The following is a 27,067-nucleotide window of genomic DNA, read 5'->3' as shown; positions in this document are numbered from 1 at the left end:
GAATGTCTATCAAGAAGTTGTAAGATCAAATTAGAAAATAAATTATTTCCACTTCCATTTGAATATTTTGATCATGTCATATTCTCTCTCTGGGTTCTAAATTGGAAATGTTAGTTGGGTGATCTTTAAAAAAACAATTAGCAACACTGTTGGTTCAAGAAAAGGCATTCTCACTTAATACAAAAGTCCTATCCATCTTCCCTTGTTTAATATATGATTACCATGAACTTATTTCGCACAGGGGAAAATAAACGAAAACTATGGAGAAAATGAAAATAAAATCACCATGTGGAGTATAGCACTAAAGCATTTTCAATTTTGTCTTCAATCAAGTATTTGCAATCTGGCAATTTTATTGTCACACCTCCTTCACAACAGACAAGATGTTTACCATATTAAGATTACATGTTGCCACCAAAAAATAAAAAAAAGCCCAAACCAAAAGAAAACCAACTTTACAGTTACTGTACATCTAAGCTGAAAAACTGTCCTTGATGAAAAACATTTACCTATAAATGAAGATGGAAATAAATTTAAGATCAAACTCTTCATAATGTACCATTTGGAGTTTCAACGTTTTCTCTATTTTCATTCATAATATGTTTAACCTACACAATTAAGGCAAACAGCTAATCCATTTCTGAAGAGGTGTTATGGAAGTTGTAAGCAAATAGCAAACATTTGGCATTAAAATAGGTAACACATATGTAGCTTCTAATAATATACATAAAGCATTTTTGGGGAGGTGGGGACTCTAGAATGACAAGACAACAAACATGCTAACATATCAATAATGTTTAAAATTCAATATCTAAGCAATTTCTAATAATGCTTTGCACTTCCAAGCGCTAAATGTATTGAATTTATGCAAATGCATTAAAGAATTATAGCTTGGCAAATACATCCAAGCAGGTTGTTAAACTATATATACAGAAAGTAAATGATAAATACAGGATTAAGAATCCCCTTTTTTTTTTTTTAGAGCTGAAAATGGACAAAATTGAGGACAGTTCTACAATAGTAAACATTAGGTAACCACAGTAGCTGGGCCACCTAACTACATAAACTGAATAAAGTACTCAGATGACTTTGTAGTGTTTAATACAGTTCGTAGTCAAGGGCACAAGACAATATTTGACAAAAATAATCACAACAATGGACTTCAAAATTAAATGGAAATATAGATATGAATACAATCTCCAAAACCTGTATTTTAAGTGAACGTTAACCATTTATTCAAAGTTGTATAAGATTTGAAGAATAAAGTCTTCCGCAACATGATGCCATCTTACAATAATTTCGTGTCATAGTTGAAACTGAGTGGAGAGAGGGGAGGATGAAAGTTAGTAGGTCTCATCAGGCAGCTAGGAAGTAAAAATAGGTTCAACAGCAGCCTCCACCAGCTTGTTGTCCTCCTTGATTGCCTGCAAGTGTTGCATTAGTAGCAGCATGCTGAGGGCCGATTTTAATGCCATTTGCCTGAAATAAAAGTGGAATACACATTACTGATCTGAAACATTGACACGGAGTTTGAAAACATTGTATTTGTGATTTATGAACAAGTAAGTTGCTCTTTTTCATGTTAAACAAGCTGTAATTATCATAAATTATAACAAAGGAAATCATAGATTTATTATATTACTTCTATTTTTAAATAATTTTAACTGAATTTTAATAAATTCAATACCAAAACACAACAATCTTGCTATTATAAATTCATTAATGTATACAAGCATTTGCATATGAAATAGTTTCAAACTGCTTCATATCTAGAATTCCTCAACATTTCTAATAAACTCTTATTCACATCAAAAGAAAGCTCCTAATTCCATTGCTCTCACACAAATACTTTCTTCTTCTGAATGCATTTCTTTCTATGTTGAGTCAGCTGTACAGGCTAAGGGCATACAAGTGTTCTGTGTCATCAATAATTTCTATGATCCCCAAAGACGTGGCAACTTGCCAAGAAACACACAGAGAGTAGTTCTTTCATTCATCAAACTCACACTTATATCTTAACCCTCACTCCCTCAAGTGGATTGTACCTAAAATACAGCACTTTAAGAAAAGTAATACAGTAGCTTCAGAAATTAAGCTCTTAAGGAAACTTTGCGTCACAGTAAATCTCAGATTTATAGTGCTTGGCAGTTGTTCTGCAACAGTAGTAGCCTTGGGGTTTCTGGCACTAGTTTAGTATTGACAGCAGCTGATGTGATTTCTTTTTGCTCTTTGACTCCTCTTTAATAAAAAGCATGCCCTATGGCTCATTGGTTTTGCCCCCTCTGGGTGGTAGCAACTTTTTGAGGAATCAAGTAGCCAGAGCTGGCACTGAGCCAAGTAAATAGCATGCACCGTTGGCTCCTGACAGCATATTGTAATCAAATCTTCATAAGACATCGTAAAGCAGTCAGATGCTGTATGAAACTTGACAGATACAAGCATTCTTTTTCAAGAACCATGATTGCTGTCCAATATATATGGTGTCAATTACTGTATAAGCTAAAGAACATCTGATATAAAGTTATTAAGAGAAATCTTGGGAATGAATAAACAAATAAAATGAGATGATATATTGTAAATTTCCCTTCCCATTTGAATTTGTTCATTCAATTTAAGCTATACTCACAATTCCAGTGAGTACTCACAGAAGCCTAAATTTTACTGGGAACAATGGCATAACTGATAATATATTTGGGCCCTGAATTAACATACATTCAAGCTTTCATAAGTAGGCACAGCTCTTTTATTTTATTCATTCGTTTGAATGTGTTATATAATGGTCAAACAGTGATAGACTGTTATTAGGAAGTGCCAAATGGGTTGCACACCATCTTCCACAGGTAATCCTCAACTTACAACAGTTCATCTAGTTACAACAGCACTGAAAAAAGGGACATGATCATTTTTCAGTTACAACCTTTGCGGCATGATCATGTGAACAAAATTCAGATTCTTGCCAACTGGTTCATACTTATGACTGTTGCTGTGTCCTAAAGTCATGTGATCACTTTTTCTGACCTACTGAGAAGCAAAGTGTGATGACCCGGGGCATGGCACAATGGCAAAATAGTCAGATAATCAGTAGGAGTCCCTTTATTAGCTCCAACTTTGCCCCCAATGTCCTTGGTTACGTTCTGGGCTGTAGAAAAACTCTCCCAGGAACAGCCTTTGACTGCAGAGAATTAAGTCCAAAACGTGGTTAACAAAAACTGTAACTATAAGTCCAATCAAGGCAAGATGAGGTAATTAGTCTGGCAGGGCAAGAGAAGGAATTCCAGACATGAAGGAACGGCAGTAATTCAACCTGGCTGGGAGGATGCCAGGAACGCAGATAACCAAAGTCAACACAAGATAAACTCACGGTTGTTCCCAGTAGATGCCGCACTCAGCATGCATCTCTTTTAAACTCTCTTCCCAGGTGTGGCTAATGAAGGGAATGAGGGCCCTTTCCTCCCACATTGCTCTCTTCTCCATTCCTCCGTGTGCCCTAGGATAAGGAAGGGATGGGCCTGGGTCTTCCTCTGAACTCCCTCTCCCTTGTTATACCTCTCCCCTGCTCTGCCCAGCCAGACTTTGCCCTTCCTCAGTTTCCTCCACAGCTAACGTAGCCACACTCCCACTCCCTGTCAATATTGTCTTCTTCCACGGATTCAGACTCCAACAGGAGCATGACACAAAGTCAGTGGGGAAGCCAGATTCACTTAACAGCTGTGGCAAGAAAAGTCGTAAAATGAGGCAAAACTCACTTAACTAATGTCTTACTTAACAACAGAAATTTTTGATTCAATCGTGGTTGCAAGTTGAAGACTATCTGTACAGGGTAAATCCAGATTCCTGTCAAATATCTACCCCAAAAGCTCATTCAATGAATTTGGGCCAACATTTCTCTCAAACCCATCTGCAGCACAAAGGTGATGTGGAGAAAAACAGAAGGAAGGACCACTATGTATGCCACACTGAGTTCCTGAACCAAAAATAGTTAAATTACAAATAATGAAAATAATAAAAAATTACAGACTAGGTAAAATTTACATCTTATTAAAGTTTTTGCCTTAATAACCATCGCATTCTATCTCACAATATTTATCCAATAAAAGGGAAAAAAGGAAAACATGCCTTCTTATTATTTCATTTAACGACTGATAGGACACACTCTCCACTCTAAATATAAAATCCCTAGTATTTCTGGATATACAAAAAGGATTTTAAAAACTACTGATATATATTTTTAAAGCACTTAAACCTACTAAAGAAATACATTAGGCAAATGCAGGTTTTCCTTCCTTCCTTCCTCCCTCTCTCCCTCCCTCATTGCTTTAAGTACCCACTTTCCATGCTATACAAAAAAGTTACAGTTTGGAACAAGATGTGATGTTCTCAAAACATATGTTCAGAACCTTAGATATATGAGACAAATTGTGTGGTTCTTCGAATTCTGGCAACAAATTAATCAGCTAAGCCCATAGAGCTAGACATGAAAACAACAGTCCATGGCATTTGCAGCCCAGGCAATCTGTCATTTTCAATTATAGAAATAGATTGAGATATTAAGGTATGTCTTTTAGAGAACACAGCATGCAACAATGCACATTCATTCATTAAAATATCTGGACAAGGATAGTGTATATATTTATTATCATATATAGATATTAAGGATGCATTCCGAGCCATATTTATTGGAAATAAATTCCATCATGACTTCTAATCCTAGAAAGATTTCATTTAAAATCTTACCTCGATAGTATTAAACAAATTTCAACTGGGTTCGCATACAGATAAATAAAAGTGATTTTGAAAGATAATTTTGCCTTTAAAAAAAGTAATATTTTGGAGGGGGATGAATTAATCTTGATTCATGGATATGGAGAGTCACTTTACAATCCATTTCAATTACAGTACAATGCCATCCTTTTTTATCACCTAAGGCTGTCAAATGATACTGTTCAGGAGCTATGTAGCTAAGCAAAATTAATTCTCAGAAGGGAGCCATTTTCAGAGCAGAGGTTGAGAAACCAGGAAAACAAAACAAACCTGGCCACCAAGCCAAAGTTTAAACAGGCTGATTGATATCCAGAGTAGTCTGTGAAGTGGGAGATTTCAGAAAGTCCAAGAAACTAGATTTAGCTAGGGCTAGATGATAGGGCCAAAATATTAACTGTTTATAGTTCTCATGAATTAGAAAACAAAACTTTATATAATGGCTACTTTATCCTCTCACAACAGTTTATGAATCCGAATGTCTCTAGTTCTACAAAGTCTCTATAGTAAAGTTCATTTTATTTCACTGTCCTTTATTCTCTGAACCTACATTCTCAGAAGTATTCTCTCTTTGGGCTGCAAGAGAAACTCAAGAAAAGGAGGAATCTACCAAGAAAAAATAAAATGCTCCACTCCTCAGGGACCCACAGAATCCAATTCAGGTATGCACCCAAGTTAGATTCTGTAGGCAATACGCAATTAATTCTTGATTTGTGACAACAGGGAACAAAAAATTCATTAAATCATAGTTATTTAGTGGAGCACCATGTGACCATGCCCAATTTGATGACCTTTTTGCCGCAGTCATTAAATTGAATCATCATGGTTGGTAGGTGAGACGTAATGTGACTGTAATTTTCTCTGCTGGCTTCCCCCTTAGCTTTGCTTGTTGGAAGCCAGCTGGGAAGACCACAAATGGTGTTCATATGACCATGAAACGCTGTGAGCATCATAAATGCATGACAATTGTGGGTGACTAGGATGTAGACCAGAGTTCCTAAACGTTGCTGACTTTGTGAGCTGGCTGCGGGTGGGTGGGATGGTTCCACGCAAGCGGCCAGCAAGCGCGCATGTGTGCAGCTCCATCTGCGTAAGTGACATGCACACAAACCTGCCACTCAGTTAAGTGGAGCGCATAAACACATGCTTGCCCGCTGCTCACTTAAGCATGTGTGCGCATACATGCTTACCAGCTGTTACTGAGGCCCGGTTGCAACCCCTCACAGCTCATAATGGGCTGCAGCCTAGAGGTTGAGGACCCTTGATGTAGACCATTTAAACATTCTAATGGGTCAGGTGTTGATTCTCTCTTCAGAAGATGCTTTAACTTGTTTCATTAAATAATCTAGTTTTACTCAGAGCAATTGAAGTTCTTTAATTTGTAGGCACTGTGGTATATTTGTCACTCATCAAAACCTGTTGGGATCTCCATCATAAAGCCTGTTTCAAGTGATAGAAACCTTTTGTAATGACTTCATCCCATTGACATTTTCATCAGAGATCAAAGTAACAAGAGATTGGTACTACCAATCTAGAGAATTCAAGACTGAAATGTCAATAATAACAGGTGCAGCCTCCTAACAATCATTGCACACCTCTACTGCACCAAAATCCCTGCCAAATAAAATAGGGTTCTACATTTCAGATGATGAAATGTAGTTTCTAGGAAATTGACTGACAGTAGGTGAAGTTTATATTTTTCAAGTTTGGCAAACTATGTTTTCTAAAACGCCATAAAAGCTGTAAGCTAACCTGCTTATTGTTTTGACAACAAAAATAAATTAGGATATTTCTCAGAGGCTGATCTTATTAAAAAGGCTTGATCGTTGAAGTTTTTAAAAAAATACACCTAGAGCATACGGTACAATTTTTTAAATAATAAATTGGGCTCCAACTAGAAGTAATTTTGTCCTACTGGAAATATTTTCCAGGAACAAGAAACATGATGCAGGTCATAAGTATGCTGAAGTAGGAATTTTTGGATTCCAAACACGCAGTGGAAAATCCTGTATTTTGGGGCAAGTTAATAACTTTACAACCCTTCATCCTGGGTATTCAAAGGTATGGCCCTCTTGACTGGCAGTATTGCTGATAATGGGAGGAATGGAAAACCATCTGACCAAGAGATGATACAAAGTGGGAGTCAGGCAGTTTCAACTATGATCATGGAACAACTGGGCACCACAAGCAGATTTTTTCCCCTACGGTTGAGGCCTGGTTTCCTGAACATAGACAACTAATAGACAAACATCTGTACAGTAGTCTCTTCCTGTGACACATTTCCTGTTACACCTGTGGAGATATGACAGAGCTTAGCAAAAATAGTATCCATTTTACTGGCAGTCTCGGCATCAATAATAGCTTTTTTTTTTTTGGAGGAGCCCCTTTAGAGATCTGTATGGTAAATTGTACAAGACTTTTCCTTATCGTATTATTATACGCTGGTCTCTTTCAACTCTTTTAGCTTAAGACAGAAATCTCAAATGTGCTAGTTCTGCAGGATAATAACTGATATTAGAAATCCTTCTAAATGATGCTACTCACAGAACAATTTAACAGGGCCTAACATATGGAGAGATCCTACATCTCAGTCAATTAAGTATCATTGGTCAGTATATTTTAAGGGGCATTTAAAGTGGCAGTTAAGCTGAAAAATATTCATTCTCCTGTTTGGAAACTTCCATGGTTGGTGGAATTTTTTAACAAATAGAATTCATGATGTTAAAACCACACATTTTCAGATTCAGGATCAAGATTAAGAAAGCAAAAAGTGTACCCACAAGAATTATGCAAGCAGATATTTGGATGAATCCAAAATCTTAAGAGAATTCAGATTACTACAAGGAAGGAATGCTGAAGAAAAGATTCAAAATGGTGTTTGTTTACGGTGTAGGTAAGCTAGAAATGCAATCTTTCTATATGGTGAGTCTTGGAAATTTCAATGTGGTCATAGGTCTTTGTATTTATGAATCTCTGAAAGTGTCCCCGGTCCTATGAATCCTGTTGCAAGATGATACTGCATCTACAGGCTTTCATGTGAAGAGATGAAATGTGGGGGAATTCATTCTGTCCATCAAGATCAGTTATTCTTTGCAAAACAGCTTTGCTTGACACTATGTTCCACTGAAACTCAAAAACTACAGGTGCTTTCTGGACTTGATTTTTTGTTTGTTTTCCAGAGAACAAACTCCAGCATGCATGACAGCTGTATAAAATCAAGGTTCAAAAACTAGGGATTTCAGTATATTTTCTATAGTTGTAGTCATCCCAAAGTAAGATGTTTCTTAATCTAAGAAATGCATATAATAATTTTTTTCTCTTGCACTCTATTTTTCCTAAATGTATTTTATACTCACAGGCTATATACTAATATTTGGAAACCTACCTCATTATTAATGTCAAAAACTCCTTCCTGTATTTTTTCATAGATTTCCTTTGCTGTGTTAATAAATGCCTGAAAGAAAACAGAAACATTTGAAATAAATACAAAATATATTTCATTTAGTTCTTCAATGGCTTATTATGTGTTTGTCAACCTTAGAAACCTTTTTGCTTAACAACCAATATGCCTCTAAACAAGGATTACCTGTTCTGTTAGACTGCGATAACCTTTCACCTGGTCACTGTATGTCTTCTGGTTTTTTGATTAAAGTGGAATTCTTCATTTGGGGGTTCTCAGAATCCTGAGTAATTTCAACACTGCTAGTTCCAATGGACTAGTTTGACAGTAATTCCCAGGTTACTAATGAAATCTAGAGATAATCTAAAAATCTTTTCAGATATTTAACTGTTTAATGTACAGACAATGTATCATCAGCAGGCAAAGTAAATTAATCTGTCCAACCAGAAGAGAATCAAGAACTACTTTCAAACAAAGTTTCCTATGAACCATGCTCCTTATTTACAAATAAAGGAATAGTAAGTTTCTAGAATGCATAATATTGACATCCCAGTTGAGGAGAGGAAGAGGAAAGATTCTGCAATATAAATATACATATGTGAGAAGAATCTGATGGATAATTAGAACAATGTGAAGTTAAAAAATGCAGCTGTACCTTATTCCAGGTGATATCCTTTGACTGCCTAGACCATCTAGGAATGTCAAACTCAATTTTATTGAGGACCACATCAGGGTTGTGTTTGACCTTGGGGGCCAGGGGAAGGCATGGCCAGGGGGCATGGCATCACTCATCGAGGCTCCGTTTTCAACCATGATGGCCTCCTGAAGCTCTCTGCCAGTGAAAATAGACCTCAGCGAGGCCCTGTGAAGCCCTCCCAGACTTTGTTTTCAGCCGCAACGGCCTCTTGGAGCCTTCTGCCAGCAAAAACAGAACTGGCAGAGGGATGCAGCAGCCGAAAACGTAGCCTGGGAGGACTTGGCGCAGCCATCCTGAGCTCCATATTTGCTGGCAGAGGCACCACGGGCCGGTCCTTCACTGTTCCCAGGACGGGCCCGCGGGCCAGATCTAAGCAACTCATGGGCCAGATCTGGCCCCCGATTTGACACCCCTGATCTAGCTCATTATGATATGACTTGGCAGCAGCTCTACAGGAACTCAAGCAGAGATCTTTCATGTCACCAACCATCTATTCTTTTGTAGCACAGCAGGGAAAGACAAATTAGCTGTGCAAAAGGGGAGTAGGGAACAATTTTTGCCTTCTTCTTGCCTTAATACATTTCCAAAATATAAATAACAACATGATCTTTGTTGTAGATCCAATATTTGGATGCTTCACCTGGAAATCCATTATCAGGCAAACAAATGGATGTACTAAAAATAATGTCTCTCTGTCTATCTCTTTATGGAGAGAAACACAGAGAGGAAATAAGTTCATATGAAATTCACTGGGACATTTTGCTTACATTTATTTCTTTAGAGCACTATATTCACATCACCATATATAGTAAAGTATTCTTCCCTCTTTAATAAGATACTCAAATATAAATCAGCCCAGAGTTACCTTATTGTAGAGATGGGTGGCATAAAAATAAAATAATCATCTTTCATATATTGTTTATTTATTATGTTTATTTGCACTCATGTTGCCACAAGACAATTCTAGATGGCTTACAAAATTAAAAACGATAAATATGTGTGAGTGTGGTTTGTTTGTTTTGTGTGTGTGTGTGTGTGTGTGTGTGTATGTATGTATGTATGTAAAGATGGGGAGGAAGGATAAAAATGTGCAGGGGATGAGGTGGGATCTGCTATTACTCCATCAACCACTTCCAGCGTGCACTCTTCCATTGTTTTGTTTACTTTATTGTCGTTGCACCTCGTACAATGAAATTAAATGCCATCTTCAGTGTACATTGTAACTATAAAAATAAAACACAAACACACATCCTTCACAATGGGGGCCCAAGCCAAGTGGCAAAGCCAGGTGTCAGGCCCTTTTGAAAGGTCAGGAGGGTAGGAACAAATCTCACCCGTGTGTGTTTGTTTAAGATGGGCAAGAGTCTACATTGTAAAGTGTACATAAAACATATCAATACTTTATACAAAAATATATCAACTTATATCACACACAACTCAGTTAGTATTTGACACATAATTCAGTTCCTATCACTGTAAGAATTTAACATGATGTACTATACTGACAGTAACAGAGATAGCCAAAAAAGTAAATTAAACCCTGTCCTACCAACTTTTTAGTCACTAAATTCTGGTATCATATATTCAGGTGTGCTATACCCGATTGCAAATCTAATTTAAATACTAAAAAATAAACAGGGTTCATGGTGGAGAGCAAATCATACCTTTCCTAATTTCTACTCTAGAAGCATTTGACTGCTGAACTTGCCACCAGAGCTTTGTTTCCTAATTAACAGGACTGATATGTTTTCACCTTTAAAGGCCTTACAGCTCCCTAGAGTAATCAATCTACTGCAGCTCAATTACTGCACCAAGTGCATACTACAGCCAATGAAGGAGACTCAAATAATTGCAACCATGAGTAGAAAGATATGAATATGCATAAACTGTAAGTGGATGATTAAATCCTCACAGAGGGTCATGAAAATTTGCAGCAACATAATGAGAAGAATTAATCACTACAGCTTCACAGGACACATAGGAAGCAAGACAGTTTTCAGACATGCACTAGAACTCGGAAATGAATTATCTGCCAACTCTGAACTGATCTGTAGTCTACAGAAATAATTGTTTTCAATATTAAAAGGGGGGTTGCAATAATTAAATTAACTATTACAAGGGCATAAATGTTCAAATAATCTAAAACTACAGTTCAAACTTTAAATTTTCTCACAACTCCAATCTCTTAAGGGATTTTCTATTTTATAAACAGAACAGAACAACTTTATTTTCAAGCTCACGCATGCATATATCATCAATCTGTTGTTTATTTAAAACTACACTGGTGACAAATAATCAGCAGCCCACTATCTAACATGGTATATTTTGTCCTTCTGCTAATATGAGAATTTCTTATATTTCTCTATAGCAGGAAAATAATCTGCATAAATATTTGGTTGGATTTATATCTATGAACTGGATGGTCTTGAAATTCCCCTTTCCATTCTGTTCTGAATACTCTTAGAATAAGCAAAATGTAAATTGCATAGATAATGATAAATTGGCTGACACAACGGGGGTGGTGGTGTATTAAATACTGATCCTTTTTGTTTGCAGAGAATCAACTTTGAGATTCTTGAAATCTCAAAACTCTGAATCAAGACAATGGAATATATTGTATGTTTATTTTATTTAAGTAAGTAAGTATAGATTTTGTACCGAGGAAAAGTCCTATTAAAAAGTTAAGTTCCTTCCAATCTATTTTCCTTTAAATTGGTTTATCATGCAAGTCATAGTTAACATGCATGGTGAAGGTACTATTAGCTTTCATGAGGTACCCTAACAAGAACTGTAGGATACAAATTGTTATGAACTTTATGAAGCAAGATATAATTGCAAGTGCTCAAACAAGGAATAGTTTTTATTTTATTATCCTGGATCAACGTGGCTATTGATATTTAACTGCTTTTTAACATGAAAGATTTTAATATGAAGGATATTTCAGGCTTAATTGGTTAATGAACTGGTGGTTAAGGTAAAAGGCTAGAAAGTGGGAGATTGCAAGTTCATATCCTGCCTGAGCTGTGAAAGCCAGTTGTGTGACTTTGGTCCAGTCATTTTCTCTCAACTCAACCCAACTCACACGGTTGTTATGGTGGGGAAAATAGGAAGACGAAGGTGTGTTAGACATGTTTGACACCTTGAACTGTATGTAAAAATAATAAAGGTGAGATACAAACTAATTCCAGTACTATTTTGGATCTCAAAATACTTTAACAAAAAATATTACAAGAATCCTATAAACAAATTCATTACCATCATTTAGCCATTTTGTATCCACTGCAGGATGAAGGCCTCTTCCGCATGTTTCCAACCAATACAGTCCTAAGCTTTCTTTTGCCAATTGGGTCCACAATAAACAATTATAGGTTCAAAATGGTTTACATGCATTCAGTTTCAGCATCCTCCAGTTGTAAAAGCCTCAGTACAGGTAGTCTTCGATTCACAACAACAAAACTTCTATTGCTAAGCAAAACAGTTATAACATTTCTTGCCACAGTTTAGCAAATCAATGCAGTTGTTAAGTTAGTAACACAATTGATAAGTGAATCTTGTTTCCCCATTGACTTGGCTTGTCCAAAGGTCACAAAAGGTCACATGACCACGGGACCCTGCAATCGTCTTAAATATGAACCAGTTGGCAAGCAAACAAATTTTTATTATGTGATCAAAATTTTGATCATGTTGTAACTTCAAACGGTCACTAAACAAATTGCTGTAAATCAAGGACTTCCTGTACATAGCCTGACAAAAGACATCAATCTCCTGACAGGATTATATACAAATCAATGTGGACTAAAGAACCCTTTTAACACAAGAGAGAATTGTATACTCAAGATTATGTATTATTTAATTTATTTTTTATTTAGAAAATTTATACTGCCATCTATTTTCATATGGCGACTCATATATCAGTGTATCAAATTACTTTGAAAATGCAGTACTTGAAAAATAATTCAAAATATGTGATTTTTGCAAATTCTAATGTGGGAATAATATTTGCCTAATTTTTAAAAGACAATACCTGCTGCAGTTTATTTATTTAAAACATTTGCATAATTGTCCATTTTAAAAACAACTCTGAACAGCTTACAACCAATAAAACAATAAACTTGCAAACTTGGGAAAATAAAAATATAATTTAGGATACTATTAAATTTTTAAAAATCCATCTGTATGATACTGAAAAAGTCAGATTCCTTAAGATTTTTATGTAACATGCTGCCATCTGGTGGCAATGTATTGTTGATGAGATTTATAGTACAAAATCAATAATAAAGTAACATAAAAACTTAATAGTATATTTTTGAAAGAAAAAAGTTTCAGTTTTAAAAACAGTTTGCATCAAAACTCCAAAATTTTACCCAACATTTTAAATTAAACTAGACAGGTTTTCCTGGATACAAAGCAAAATAGATCAGTTCAGATATCAGATTAAGACAGAAAGTTTTAATTCTCTAAAACAAACATTTTAGACACATGTAGAATTTTTAATATTTAAAAAAATCGCTACACCTCGATTGCTGAAATAGTTCAAAATATTTTTGAATAGTTCAAAGTATTTTTGAAGTACATATATTTCATATTATCATCTATTTTGAAGTATTTAAAATATTTGTTCATCACTTTTGGATTAACTAAAGTCTCTTTGGATGAAAAATCAATTTCACAAGGACTAAATGCCTATAATAATGATAAATAAGAGAACTTAAAACTGAGATGATTTTACAACAGTGGAAAACTTGTCTAGTTTAAGGTTTCTGTTGTAACAGGCAATTATAGGGAAATGTGTCAAACAGGAAAAATGTCTCATTTCAAAGCCAGAACAACCATTTTGTTTGGGGTATGCCGTATTATTTTGAGTATTATTTTGAGTCAGTCACCTCTCAGATGAACCCTATTGTGGAAGTTTTTGGTAATTCCTGGTTCAATGAAATAAAATCCAGAGAGATAAGTAGAGCAGCTCTTTTCCTTAACATTGTAATTCTCAGTGTGGCATATTTTGCCAGTCAGCTAATGTATCATCCTAGCAAAATCCATTCTCTTGCTCCCCACAAAAATGTTTTAGCCAAGACTGTTTTAGTATATTTTATAGGAGAAAAATAAGGAATTGCACATGAGAATGCAAAATACCATTCATATTTCTCTCTTTGAGTACTTAAAATAAGGTTAAATGCTACAAAGTAGTTTATTTACAAATGATTATTAGCTGTTGACCTGAACACTATACAAATCTCAATATCTGCTTCCTGCCTCAGTTATCCAATTTTGTAAATCTTTTGTAAACAACAGATCAATAGACCCTTAATGCAACTTGTGTTTACATTGAAGGTTTTATTGAAAATAATTCCTCCACTCCATGATGAAATACAACTCAATAAATTTTGATTTAATGTGCCATCTAATTAAGAAAAGAATAGGTTTTGTAGTTTAATTGCTGGCCTTTCTATTCCTTTGAATATCTCTCTTTAGGTTTTATTTTTAATCACCAGCATTTATTCTACTTCTTCTGAGTAAAGAACCCAAAGAATTTTCCAAAATGTACTGAGAAACCTATGGCTCTGTGAAAACTTGATGGTTGTTCCATGACACACTAAATGTAAAAAAAAAAGTAACTCTTGCTTGTCAATTGGCAAATTTTCTAAGGTACAGTAGAAAGTGTGGGGCTTTTCAGCGACATTCAAACCCTCTCTCTACCCCTAGAGCACTTGATAGCATAAAGGCTGAAGTAGCATAGAAGATACCATTCTGTTAGGAATATATTCAGGTCCAAAGTAGGAAAAGTGCTTTAAATTTGGCATGATTATGCTCACTACACCTGTCAATGGTTCCTTTGAAAAAAAAAACACAGTGTTTTTTTTCACAAACTAGCTATTTGGTCTCAGAAAAATACACATTTGGGGTAAGTAGGCATTAAGATATCAGTGAAAGGACTGAGACATGTGGCCAATAACTACACAACCTTACAATCTGTATAGAATGCTTCATTTCATCTTGTGGCTTTAATGGGATCCTGGTATGGTTCAGAAATAAAGATAATTTTTTTTAATCTTTATTTCAAAGATATTTTTCAATATTTTTCTATACTTAGAATTCTTATCTAACATATAAAAATACTCAAAATTACCTCTTCTACATTTGAAGCAGTTTTGGCAGATGTCTCCATAAAGATTAGGCCATGCTCTCTTGCAAATGCTTCACCTTCTTCTTTTTTCACTTCTCTTCTAGACTCTAAATCGCTAAGAAAGAAAATATTGAGAAAGATCAGGATTGCTTAGTTGTATCTGTTTATAATATTTAGGTAAGATTACAATTTATGTCAAATTATCTTATCTCCGGTATTATTTTTCGGTGTTTTATTATTAACTTGTTCCCTAAGGACAGTAACATTGCAAATAAAATTTAATAAATTTTAAACAGCCAGATTTTGGCAATTGCTAAAGTTATAAAACAACTTAACACAAAAACAACGAACTATGGCAGTAGAAGCCAGAGAAAGTTATGCAAACAAATCTAGCCTACTGAACTGCCAGCAGCAAAAAAACCCAAACATGTTAATCTTCCAAATAGCAAATCAACTGGCATAAAGAAGAAGATCAGGAATATGGTGATTTTATTTAGTTGCACGAGCTATTGAGACAAGAAGCTAGCTAGGTAAATATACAATAAATAGCATTTAATATTTTGCAGAGAACATGTAAAATATTTAAAATTAAACCACTTTTAATAGCCACAAGTTAAGAGTTAGGGTTTTTAATTTTATCATTTGCATTTGTTCCATACTTTCTGTAACTAATGTTAATGCACCCAGTTAGAAACCTGGAGACTGGTAGTTCTGGTTCCATCTTAGACACAAAAGCCAGCTGGGTCGCTTTGGGCAACTTACCTCAGAGGATTGTTGTGGTGGGGAAAATAGGATGGAGAAGGAGTATTAGGTATGTTCACAGCCTTGAGTTATTTATAAAAATAAGAGTGGAATAAAAAAAATCCAAACTCCAAATTTAAATATCTAATTATAGAATTACAATTATCCAAATGTATGCCATTTCAGAAAACAAAATACCTTTTATTTCCAATTAGCATAATAACCATATTGGAATTAGAATGCTGGCGGGCATCTTCTAACCATGTTGTCAAATGGTTGAAAGTATCCCTCCTGAAAAGAAACTAAAATGTAAATGAACGCAAAAAAAGACCTAATAAAATGTCAAAAGATTACGTTTTAACGTTTACAGTTTATATTCCACATAATTGATACCAATTCTAAGCGACTTACAAATCAAAACTAATTAATAACATGGAAAAACCAAACATTCTTCACCTTCTTTAAAAGGCCTTATATTTTGAATTTATACAAGATGCAACCAAATAACACAACTAGAATCAGTGCAAACTATTTAGAAAACATTCTTGCTTTGACCGATGTGGTAAAGGAACAAGAATCAATATTTAAAATTCCTTTCATTCTGATGCTTTATAATCTGAAAACTCTCAGCACAATACTATATTAAAATATAATCTAATCCAGACAGGAAAGTAATCTACTATGTAATAAAATATACATACATACATACCAATCTTCCCCCCCAATCTTTAACTAAAAAATACCTAGCATTCATCTGGTTGGGAATTCTGAGTTCCTCTACAGAAAAGTATAAATGCTTAGGAATATAGCAGCAAGAACACTGTGAAATCTTGTCTCAAATTAAAAGCTTTATCAGCTACACAGAAGATTCACTTCAGAATTAAGTATTCACATTAGCTGCATTAAATATTATCTCTAAAATTCAACATGAATAGACACATTCAGTCCTACATACTTGACAATAGATATAAACCATCTTAATAAAGGTTAAAATTGGTCCACTGATAGCAATAAAATTTAAATAAAGCATGAACTAGTAGGAGACCAACTCAGTATATTTTACAAGAGTACAAAAGTCTAAATCACACTAAACTGCAAGATTCTCACCTTGTAATGTCATACACTAGTAAAGCACCTGCTGCTCCTCTGTAGTATGACCTTGTGATAGAACGGAAGGACTCCTGCCCAGCCTGTAATAAAACAAGAGCAACAATTTCTTATTCCTCATGTATGAGAACTTTCAGTTTACTTAGCTATACTATGACATTTATTTTACTGAAATTGAGAACAAAATGAACAGCCACTATTTCTTCAAAATAAGACTTGCATATTAAAAATATCTACAGCACCATGAGGGAGAAAAATCAAGAACAAGACCTCTAAACCTTTTTTGGCAATCCCTGACAACCCAATTTACTGAATGGCTTCACAATACATGAATCATTATTAGAGTACAGAATGGACTCCTAGCAACTAAGCTCTGAAGACAAATTTGAAAGGAAGCAAATAGTCCAATGCTTCACATTTGAATTCAATAACTCCCTCCCTGGGGCAGCTGTTGACACTAGAATAAATAAAGCCCATTGTAAATAAATGATGAATGACATTTTTACGCCCACCATCTGCTGAAGTAAAAGTTGTATGAAGGCCAAGGATGCAGATTTTATCCATTATATCATAAACTGCAGCCAGATTTCAACAATCTTCAGATGGATTTTTTTCTCCATCATTTTATTATGAAAAGCAAGTTTTGAATTTGGTTTTATATATGTCTGATCATTTAAATAACACCCTATACTTCTGATACAAAGCTTATGCAGAGAATGAAACACACATACACACATGGTAAAATGGCAAGCACAAACATACAGAATATCTTGTGTGTAAGTTGGTCTTTCAAATAATTCATCTAGACGTCTACATAAACTAATTATCAGTACAATGTGGCACAGCAATGCAAAATATGTAATTTATAAACTGTAAATATAGAGATGAAAAAATGAACAGAATCCACATCAATATCAATAGTTTTTAATAAGCAGCTAACAGAAACTGCGTGGTGTCTGTTAGCAATACTAAATCATGTGGTGATGTAAACAACATATAGAAGAAAATATATTTTTAACATGATTTGCAGAAAAGATATGACAGCTTTGCTTTCATGTCTAGACAAATTATAGTGAAAATAAATTAAGGACATTTAGCAATCAATATTAAATATGCCAAATTTATGTAGCTTGTGAAGTCTCAGGCTAATCAGAGCAGGGCAGTTACTTCTCTGTTATAGAATATTAGGCAATTGATCCGTATTATAGAAACTTGTATTAGGTCTGCATACAGCTCTGATAGATACAACATGAAGATGTTTACATAAAATATGCAATGTCAGAAGCCAATGATCATATATAAACCATACTTTATGATTTATATCCAGATCAACTCTATGTTGAAATTTATTGGACTTCTCTGTCTTGCTATTTTAAACCTAAATTTGATATTGTTAAGATTTCTAGTTGTATGTTATAAGACTTAGGCCATAATGCTGTAGTCTTGACTACATAACAGCAGTTTTATACTTGAAACAGTTGCATGGAGCTTTGTACACAAAATAACTAAAAACAAAATATTATGAATATCCTTATTCCTAAAAATAGTAATCTCTACATTTTAAAGAGACCTTTTAGGTAACTAGAAGAACCTAGATATAGGTAAGCCTTGACTTATGACAGCAGTAGGGCTCGGAAAATTCATCATTATACAGGGCAGTCATTAGGTGAGGCATGTGATTTTACTACCTTTTTGCCATGGTTGTTAAATAAATCACCTGCAGTCATTAGGACATCACATGACCATAACTTGAAACCTCCTCAGCTTCCTCACTAAGCTTTCTGGGAAGGTCACAAGGTAGCAATGATATGACTACAGGGCACTGTAACTGTCATATGTGCAAGGTAGTTAGTAAGTGCCTAGATTGTGATCGCAGGACTGCAGGGGTCCTGCAAAGGCCATAAGTAGGAGGATATAAGTCAGTTTTTCAGTGCCACTGTAACTCTGAACAGTCACTAAATGAATGGTTGTAGGATAGGGCTATCTGTATATCAAATAAAATACAATTTTGAAAACTTGAAAAAGGGAACATCTAAAGAAACCAGAAATAAAATCAAATATATCCTCTCTCTGCTCCAGGTGTAGGATTGTTTAATAACTGAATAAGCCAGAGTGAATCTGTTAATTTAATATTTCTTAAGGCAAAATGTTAGTCCTGTTAAAAATTGTCATTTTCTCATTCCCCATTGGATTTGATACATCTATGAATAGAAACTTGAAGTTGCTTACGTATTACTTGATATTGTGAAATTATCAGAAACTGAACTATTATTGCAGGATCTACATGGGTCAGTCACCAGGACTAGAGGTTTAATCTTCCAAGCTTTTGGATTCATATTGGAGCCCATTCTCATGAAACTTCTCTCTACCAAAATGTGTCTTTGGGCTACTCAATGCATCGAGTGCCTGGTTGGGCATGGCTTCCTATTGGTTGATTGGTGTTTGATGGCCAGCAATTGGCTGGTATTTCCTTGTGTTATCAAGCCCTCCTAAGTTATCTGGTAAGCTGGTGGTCGATCAGCTCTCCTGCTGACTGACAAAGGGCCTGTTTCTCAGGCTTCAATCATTTCCCTGGCTATCTTTTTATCTGCTCAGCCAACAAACTTAGTAACTGAGAAATTGAATATATGTCCCTGTTCACTGCAATGTCAGGCTACCAACGAGTTCAGGTCTCCTCATCTGACGCTTGCTTCTCTTCTTGCAATCTGGTGGTTAGCTTCCACCCCATCTGTTCTACATAGTCACAGGAGCAATCCAAGCAGGGGATCTGATAAGATTACATTAGAAGTATTTCCCATTTCCAAGTGATCTTTGCAAAGCATGATTTGTCCTCATATGCAATATTTGATGCCCACTTGCAGATATCAAAAGCTGCGTTCTACTGCTTCCGACCCATAGTGGATCCTGCAACATTATCCTGGGACATATATATTTGCCTTCATTCATGACGTATTCCTTTAATATTAATGTAGAAGATACATTAATAAATGTGATGGGGGGCAATTTAGTAGTTTTTCACTATGAACAATCTGTAATCTTTACTTACTTACTTGATCTTTTTTTATGAGTCTCTCATACCCATCCAGATTATATTGCAAAAACTACAATTTGATTCTGATTGGAAATAGTCTTCCAATGTTGTTGGAAATCGTGACTCTTGTTCACTTTCACAGCATCCCCATCTTGCTAATCCCAAAGCTCAATAGCTGATGGGGAATGGTCCTGTTTTCCCTTCCAGCAATTCTAAGCAGAGTTATTTGATGGAAACAGGAAGCAACAAGACTTCCATGCTCTTCCCAACGTCTTCCTGTAAATTTCCAGTTTCTTGTTATTAGGTGTAGAAAGCAACAAATAAATACTTTTTTCTGTTTCTTTTTCTTTCTTAGCTTTTATAGCTAAAAACCATGAGTTGGCCATTATGTATTTATTTTAAAAAAGATCAGAATGGAACAAAATTCAAAACAATTTTTAAAGTATTGTTCTAAAGCAATAAGACTTCTTTGCCAATTCCCCTGAAGCAAATGATGCAATACTATTGAATAAACTAATTCCATAATGTAGCTGCTTAAACTTCTTCATTCCAGTAAACATGTTTAACTTACTACAGTCCCTAAAATAAAACATACTAATTCAGAGCATAGGTAGACAAGACAAATATTGAACAATCATTTTCCTACTCTTTTCAAAGTCTGGAAGTAGCAAGTTAACAATAATTTCACAATCATTGTCATTATCATCATCATCATCATCACCACCACTCCAAGTATAAAATGAAGCCTCTATCCTGGTAGAAATTATTGATTCATAATCTTTCCAACTTAAGCAAGTGCAAGATGAAGGAACAGTTCTGCTGATCTGGGTGTTATTATTTTTGGTAGCTTCTATTTTTTTAAAATGACAATCTGAATTTTTGCAGTAAGAATTTTACTTACTGTATCCCATATCTGAAGTTTTATCTGTTTCCCGTCAATGGTTATCATTCGAGCACCAAATTCTACACCTGAGTAATGAAACAAAATCAAAGAAATCCATCACTTCTTAGTTTTGATTTATATAAAAACAATCAGAAAAATATACAAAATTGTAGAAGGAGGAAATGAAATAAGATCTACATCAGTCTTTCAAATACATTGCAATACTGTTCTCCAGTTGCTTCAGTATTCCATTCCTTTACACCAGGGGTGCCAAATTCCCATTGTCACTGTGTCATGTGATGTATCGCAACTTTTCCCCACTTCGCTAAACTGGGCATGGGTGTGGTATTTGATAGATTTACTAAATTTCCATTTGTGTCAGACGTTGTAGCATAGTTTCTAGCATTTAGATGCTCATACTCAAACCCACTACTATAGCATGAAGATGCCTTACTAATCATTTCTAAAGGACATATAATTATGACTTTGCCTTTATCTCTGCAAACTACTTCAGAGGCAACTTATATTATTTTAGCATTTAGATTAACATCCAAATGAATGGAGATACCTCATTGATGATGTTAGTGATAACATGGATTGGGAATTGTCTAGTTCTAAGTTACAGCTTGAAATTGTAGCATGTATGCCCTCTCCCTTCAAGAGGATGAGCATTGCCTACCATGACATTTTGGGATTGGACTACAGGACGGAAAGGGTACCTGGCTTTCAGATAATGATCTCTCTGCATAATGCCTCCCTGGGTCATTCTGAAACTCTTGTCAAATGTTATGCATGGCCATAGTTCCTATTATATTTATATTTCCATGGGTAGGTGCCACATTTCATTCCTCTTCTGAGAGGCAAAATGCAGCCAGGAGACTTCACTAATTGTGAGCAACAATGAGACAGTACAGGACTCAGTCATTTTGACAATACAATCGACGTTTGCATATATTTCTGCCAGTTTAAGGACTACAGGAAAACATTTAATCACAGCCATGAGGAAATAAAAACAAAACAAAAATAAAAAAACTGCTGCATTTGAACTGTGGTAGGAAAAATAAGAATCATCCCAAAGTATAATTTTCTCTGTTAAAATAGGCAAACAGAAAATAGATTTTTAAAAAATCATACTTTAAGAAATGGTATACTATAATATGCCTCTTTTTTTCTTTTAAAGTTATTTCCTGGAAGCTAATTGCTATTAAGTACACAAGAAAATAAATATATGTTAATTGAACTATATTTACACATTGAGAGAAACATAATTCATACAATTTTAAACTGGGCTTTTATTTTTGGAAAACATTTTAGAAACTGGATGCATTCTACATAATTTAAATTGGATTACTATATAGTAAACAATAGGGCTACAATCCAGTAATTTTATCAAAAAATAAGTAGCATGCTAGTATTGTGTGTTCCTTTCCATTAATATGACTGCATAAAACCCACCATCACCACACTCACAACAAGAACACAGAATTTATGTTTCTGGAAAGGTCTCTAAAAAGAGGTTTATATTCTGTTTATATTCCTAAAACCACAGGTGAGAAACCTGATGGTCAGAGTCAAAAATAAATAATTTTTGAAGGGTTCTGTATTTTATCATAGAACCAACCGTATGACAGGAAGGTAGGATTGGTTTTGAGGAAATTTTAGGGGACTTCCTTGACAGAGGTATAGGAATAACTTTGTAATACTTTCAATATATGGTTGTCACTAGGAAGAATATGGTTAACTCTCCCCCAAATCATCCATATTTTTATAAGACTTTTTAGTTTTCACTGTTTACAAGCTTAACTGTTATATATGTTTGTGTGTTTATATGTGTGTGTGTGTGTGTGTATGTTGGAGAAAGGACTCTGAAAGAGTGATTACAGTTAGTCCTAGACTTAGTCCTAGAAATTTTGAGCCCAACATTTATGTTGTTAAGTGAGATATTTCTTACGTGAGTTTTGCCCAATATTATAACCTTTCTTGCCGCTGTTGTTAAATGAATCATTGCAGTTCATTAGTTAGTAACCTGATTGTTAAGTAAATCTGGCTTTTCCATTGACTTTGCTTATCAGAAGGTCGCCAAAGGTGATCACATGACTTTGGGACATAGCAACTGTCATAAATATGAACCAGTTGCTAAGCAACTGAATTTTGATCACATGATCATGAGGATGTTGCAAAGGTCATAGCTGTAGAAAATGGTCATAAATCACTTTTTTCAATGCTGTTCTAACTTTGAATGATCACTAAGTGAGTGTTGTAAAACAAGGACTAGCAACATACTCAATTTTAATCTTCCCATTTTTCTGATCATTTTAGTTAAGAATAAACATGAGTTTCCCAGATTTACCATCACTTGGAAAGATTATCCTGGGTTGTTATTTCCTCACATACCATTGTTTTGGTTCTCAAAGGAAATGATAAGCTAGCATTTCCAGTTTGCTAAGCACATCCTTCCCAATAATCATCCAAAGCAGATGAATCACATGAATCAACAGTTTGCCCGCAATAAGCTAAAATTCCCGAGATTTTTCATACAACTATGAAAAACAGTAATTATAATTGTGGAAATAATAATTGTTCAATATATACCTAAATTACATATCAAACGGATTAGGAACCATTTATGTACAAATGTTTCATCTTTCATCATTTACCTACTAGGGACTTACCTATAGTAAGGTCATGAACTGGTTGAAACCTTTTGTCTGTAAACTGCAACAATAAACATGATTTCCCAACACCTGAAAAACAGGAATTTCAAGAATCTGCAGTTATACAACATTTTCAGAGATGGAAGCATTTAAAGGTACACACTCATTAAAACATCTGTTTCTGAAGTTTAAAAAGGCTATTGCTAAATCCTAATCTCAGCAAATTATTTTAATGTGCACACATAACAAAAAAAGGGACTTAGAACTCATTATTCCCATGACACTGTACCAGTTAGAATCCACATATATACAAGTAGTCCTCAAATTTTGACCACAATGGAGCCTGTCTATTACAGTTGGAAGTCAGAACAAATATTAAATGAACTGCCTCACATTATAACCAACCATTCCTGCTCTCCCTTGTGCAGTTGTTAAATGAATGTGCAGGTCATTATAATGAGCACGTGGTGCCTCAGGGATGGGGGAGATCCTGGAAGGCCTAATGCAGACATAAGCCCACCTGCTTCAGGCCTCCCTAGCTCCATTGCCAATCACTCACTTACTTTTTACCGTAGACCTCCATCTAGAAACTTTGTCACATTAGGAATGAAAGCACTTGCTCTATTGCCCCAGTGTCCCTACACCGCATGGCTGTGCCCAAAAGCAACTGCCAGGCTGAAGAGTAAAGGAAAGGAATGAAGCAAGTAAAGAAAATATTTCTGAAGCTGTTTGTTGAGAGAAGCTGAGGAAAAAATTTAGCCAGCTAGAGCAGAACATATGCAGCAAATTGGGTAGAAGTAGGTACTTGGAAAGATTTTTGATGTTTGTTATGACTGCCTTTAGGACCCAGCTGGACTTGGCTTTGGAGTCCTAGCTAGGTTCTAAAGGCAGTTAGACAAACAGCAAAAGCTTTTAGGAGAGTTCTAGCTGGCTCCTCAAGGAAAAAAGTTGCAAAAAAATTTTCTTTGCTTGCTTCATTCCTTTCCTCTACTCTTCAGCCTGGAGTCAAGAAAGTAATTTATAGATTTTGTCACCCTCTTTCCAGGCATGCAGTAAGTTTAGTAAATTAAAGTGGATAGAGATTGGAGGAGAGGTGGGGAATTTCAACACTTAAGGAGATTGGGGAAGAAAAAGATGAACCAGTTTACCTCTCCCAGCTTTTTTGTTTTCTTTTTTATGTTTTTGTTTTCTTTAAGAAATGTCAATTTTGCAGGGATGGAAGGGATTTAAAGCAAAGGAAAGATTTTGGAAAGCTTATTCTGAAGCTACTGCCTTAGCATGCAGGTTCTGGTTTTCGAAAGCCTAGCAAGAGCTAGAGGAGCCTTGTGGTTTCCCAATGGCCAGATGATTGGGGCAGAAAGCTCTGAAAGCAGCCACCATTTTTGCATGGAATTGGAGCATATTCGTGAGGCATGAGAGCAAGGCCAAGTCCTATGGTGTCCCTTTGGGGTGGGATGGGGGAGGAGAGGGGAGGGGCTTAGCAGCAGGACTACTAAGTGTACTTTCTATTTACTGCTAAGGATGAAAAATGTGTTCTTCATTTACTTTTCTTTGGAGTTAGCAGATAGTTCTTTAAAAAAGAACTATTTAGAAACTCCAGTTACCCCCTCTGTATCTAGTAAGATTATTATCGATTTTTTGAGTGATGAAGCCAAATAATCAAAAAAACAAATCAAACAGAACCGCTGTTTCCAATTGTTAAAGACCCTCCTTGCAAAAAAAAAAAAAAAAACCCTAAACTTTTACATCTGTTAATCAGTCTTGATCCCAAGTTTTTATAAATAATACTGAATTATATATATCAAATAAATATTTTTCTTTAAAAAATTTCTGGGCAGGCAGCAATTGCTTAGAAGAACCTACTTTATTTAAAAATGTTACTCCTTGTTAAAAAGCAAAAACTTACAATGCTATGTATGGGTTCCTTATTTAACAACAAAGTTCATTTCTGTAGATTTCAGATTTGGGTCAAAGTAGGAGCAGAGAGTTGTTGATCTGGCCCACATTAAATCATTTTCCAAATAAATACACCTAGACAAACTGTATGTTGAGAACAGAATACTTAAAATTACCTACTTTGCATAATTGCTATGATTCTTTCATTCAAAAGTTTGAGAAGTTCCCCCTTTTTATTAGAAACTTTTGTACAGTCTTTGTAGTTAAGACTCTTGTAACTTTTATAATGTCTTAGATATCTCTATCCTTCTGCTATATATGCTAAATGACAATTCTAAACCAAGTGATATGGGCATGTACATGACTGAAGTCAATTTAATAGTGTCTCGAGTGAAACAGGCTTCAAATAGGCTAATATCAAAATAGTCATTACCAAAAAAGAAGCAATTGTTTTTTTCAGTCCTAGATTGCGACTAATTATTAGTCCAGGAGGCATTGTAGATGCGGTTTGTGGAAGGTCTGGAGATTTGAATAGTTTGCATGACCCTGGAGGAGAGATGGACTTCCCTCAAGGATCTCCACTCAATCTCTATACAGTCAACTGTGGCCACTGGGGGTCCGGGTGGACCAGAAGGGAGGGGGAGAGGGAGATACTGCCTGGAGGAATCCTCTGGGGCTGGGCTACCAACAACTCCACAAGATCTGCAAACCAGGTCCTCCTCGGCCAATGAGGAGCTACGAACAATACCTTAGCCCATTCCTCCAACAATTTCCCTAACACCTTGGTGAATAAGTGGCAGGGGCGGGAAGGCATACAACAGGCCCTGAGGCCACCAGCACCTAAGGGCATTGATTCCTTCTGCCTTTGGGGCGAGGAACTGGGCGTAGAACCTTGGCAGTTGAGCATTTTCCGGAGTGGCGAATAAGTCTCTGACTGGCAATCTGAACTGGTCCACTATCTTCTGAAATAGATGGAGCCGCCAGTTCGAGTGGTCCATCTTTGTCCTGCTCAACCAGCCAGCTTGAACATTGTCCACTCCCAAGATGTGAATTGCCTTTATGGACAGCAGATGCAGTTTTGCCCAGAAGCCTAAGCTCTTGGCCTCTCTCATGTGGGTTTTGGCTGCAATGTTGTCCATGAGGATAAGGACATGAGCCCCTTCCACACCGTTCCAGAATTGTCTGAGTGCCACGAACACTGCCCTAGCCAGTTGATGTTCCAACCTCTGTCTGTGTGAGTCCACTGACCTTGAGCCATTTTCAAAAGAAGGTGAGTACCCCCTGATTGCTAGGGATAATCACCAAATCAGAGACCTGATCACCTGGGGGGTGGAAACGGTGTGACCCTGACTAAGGAATGGCTCCTGTCTGCCTTCTGATATGGCAGGAGGAACCACTGCAGAGCCCTGGAATGGAACCAAGCCTAGGGAACTATGTCGAGACACAATACCATCTTCCCCAGGAGCCTTGACAAGAGGGCCAAGGTCACCGTTCTCTGCTTCCTTGTCTGTTTTGCCATCGCCTGTAGGCTCATCAGGTGGTCCTGGGAAAGGAAAACTCTGCAAGAAAGGGTGTCTATTACTTCCCCCAGATGCAACAGCTGATTGGATGGGACAAACTGGCTTTTTTTATGTTTATGGAGAACCTGTGGGCCTGCAGGAGCTGAATGGTGAGTTGCAGATCTTTCCTGGCCTGGGGTTCTGATGATGACTGGACTAATATGTCATCCAAATAACATTGCACTCTCTCCGGGAGAGATCGAAGGAAGGCTGCCAG

General features: G+C 35.9%; 1 protein-coding gene across 1 annotated transcript in view; it reads right to left on the bottom strand.

Annotated features, from left to right (window-relative positions):
- Positions 1-335: 335 nt before the first annotated feature.
- RAB2A (RAB2A, member RAS oncogene family) overlaps positions 336-27,067 on the bottom strand; it is a 39,555-nt gene continuing 12,823 nt past the window's right edge. The window contains exons 2-8 of the mRNA XM_026706172.2: positions 23,414-23,485; positions 20,760-20,827; positions 16,828-16,910; positions 15,919-16,011; positions 14,983-15,094; positions 8,144-8,212; positions 336-1,479 (exon numbers count right to left, since the gene is read on the bottom strand). Coding sequence (XP_026561957.1) covers positions 1,384-1,479; positions 8,144-8,212; positions 14,983-15,094; positions 15,919-16,011; positions 16,828-16,910; positions 20,760-20,827; positions 23,414-23,485 — 593 coding nt within the window. The 3' untranslated portion in view covers positions 336-1,383. The remainder of the gene's footprint in view (positions 1,480-8,143; positions 8,213-14,982; positions 15,095-15,918; positions 16,012-16,827; positions 16,911-20,759; positions 20,828-23,413; positions 23,486-27,067) is intronic.

The sequence above is a fragment of the Pseudonaja textilis genome, chromosome 3 (assembly GCF_049901715.1).
Source record: "Pseudonaja textilis isolate UNSWEBS1 chromosome 3, rPseTex1.2, whole genome shotgun sequence".
Classification (NCBI taxonomy): Eukaryota; Metazoa; Chordata; class Lepidosauria; order Squamata; family Elapidae; genus Pseudonaja; species Pseudonaja textilis.
The sequence above is the reverse complement of the archived record's forward strand: the minus strand, read 5'-3'. Positions and strand labels throughout refer to the sequence as shown.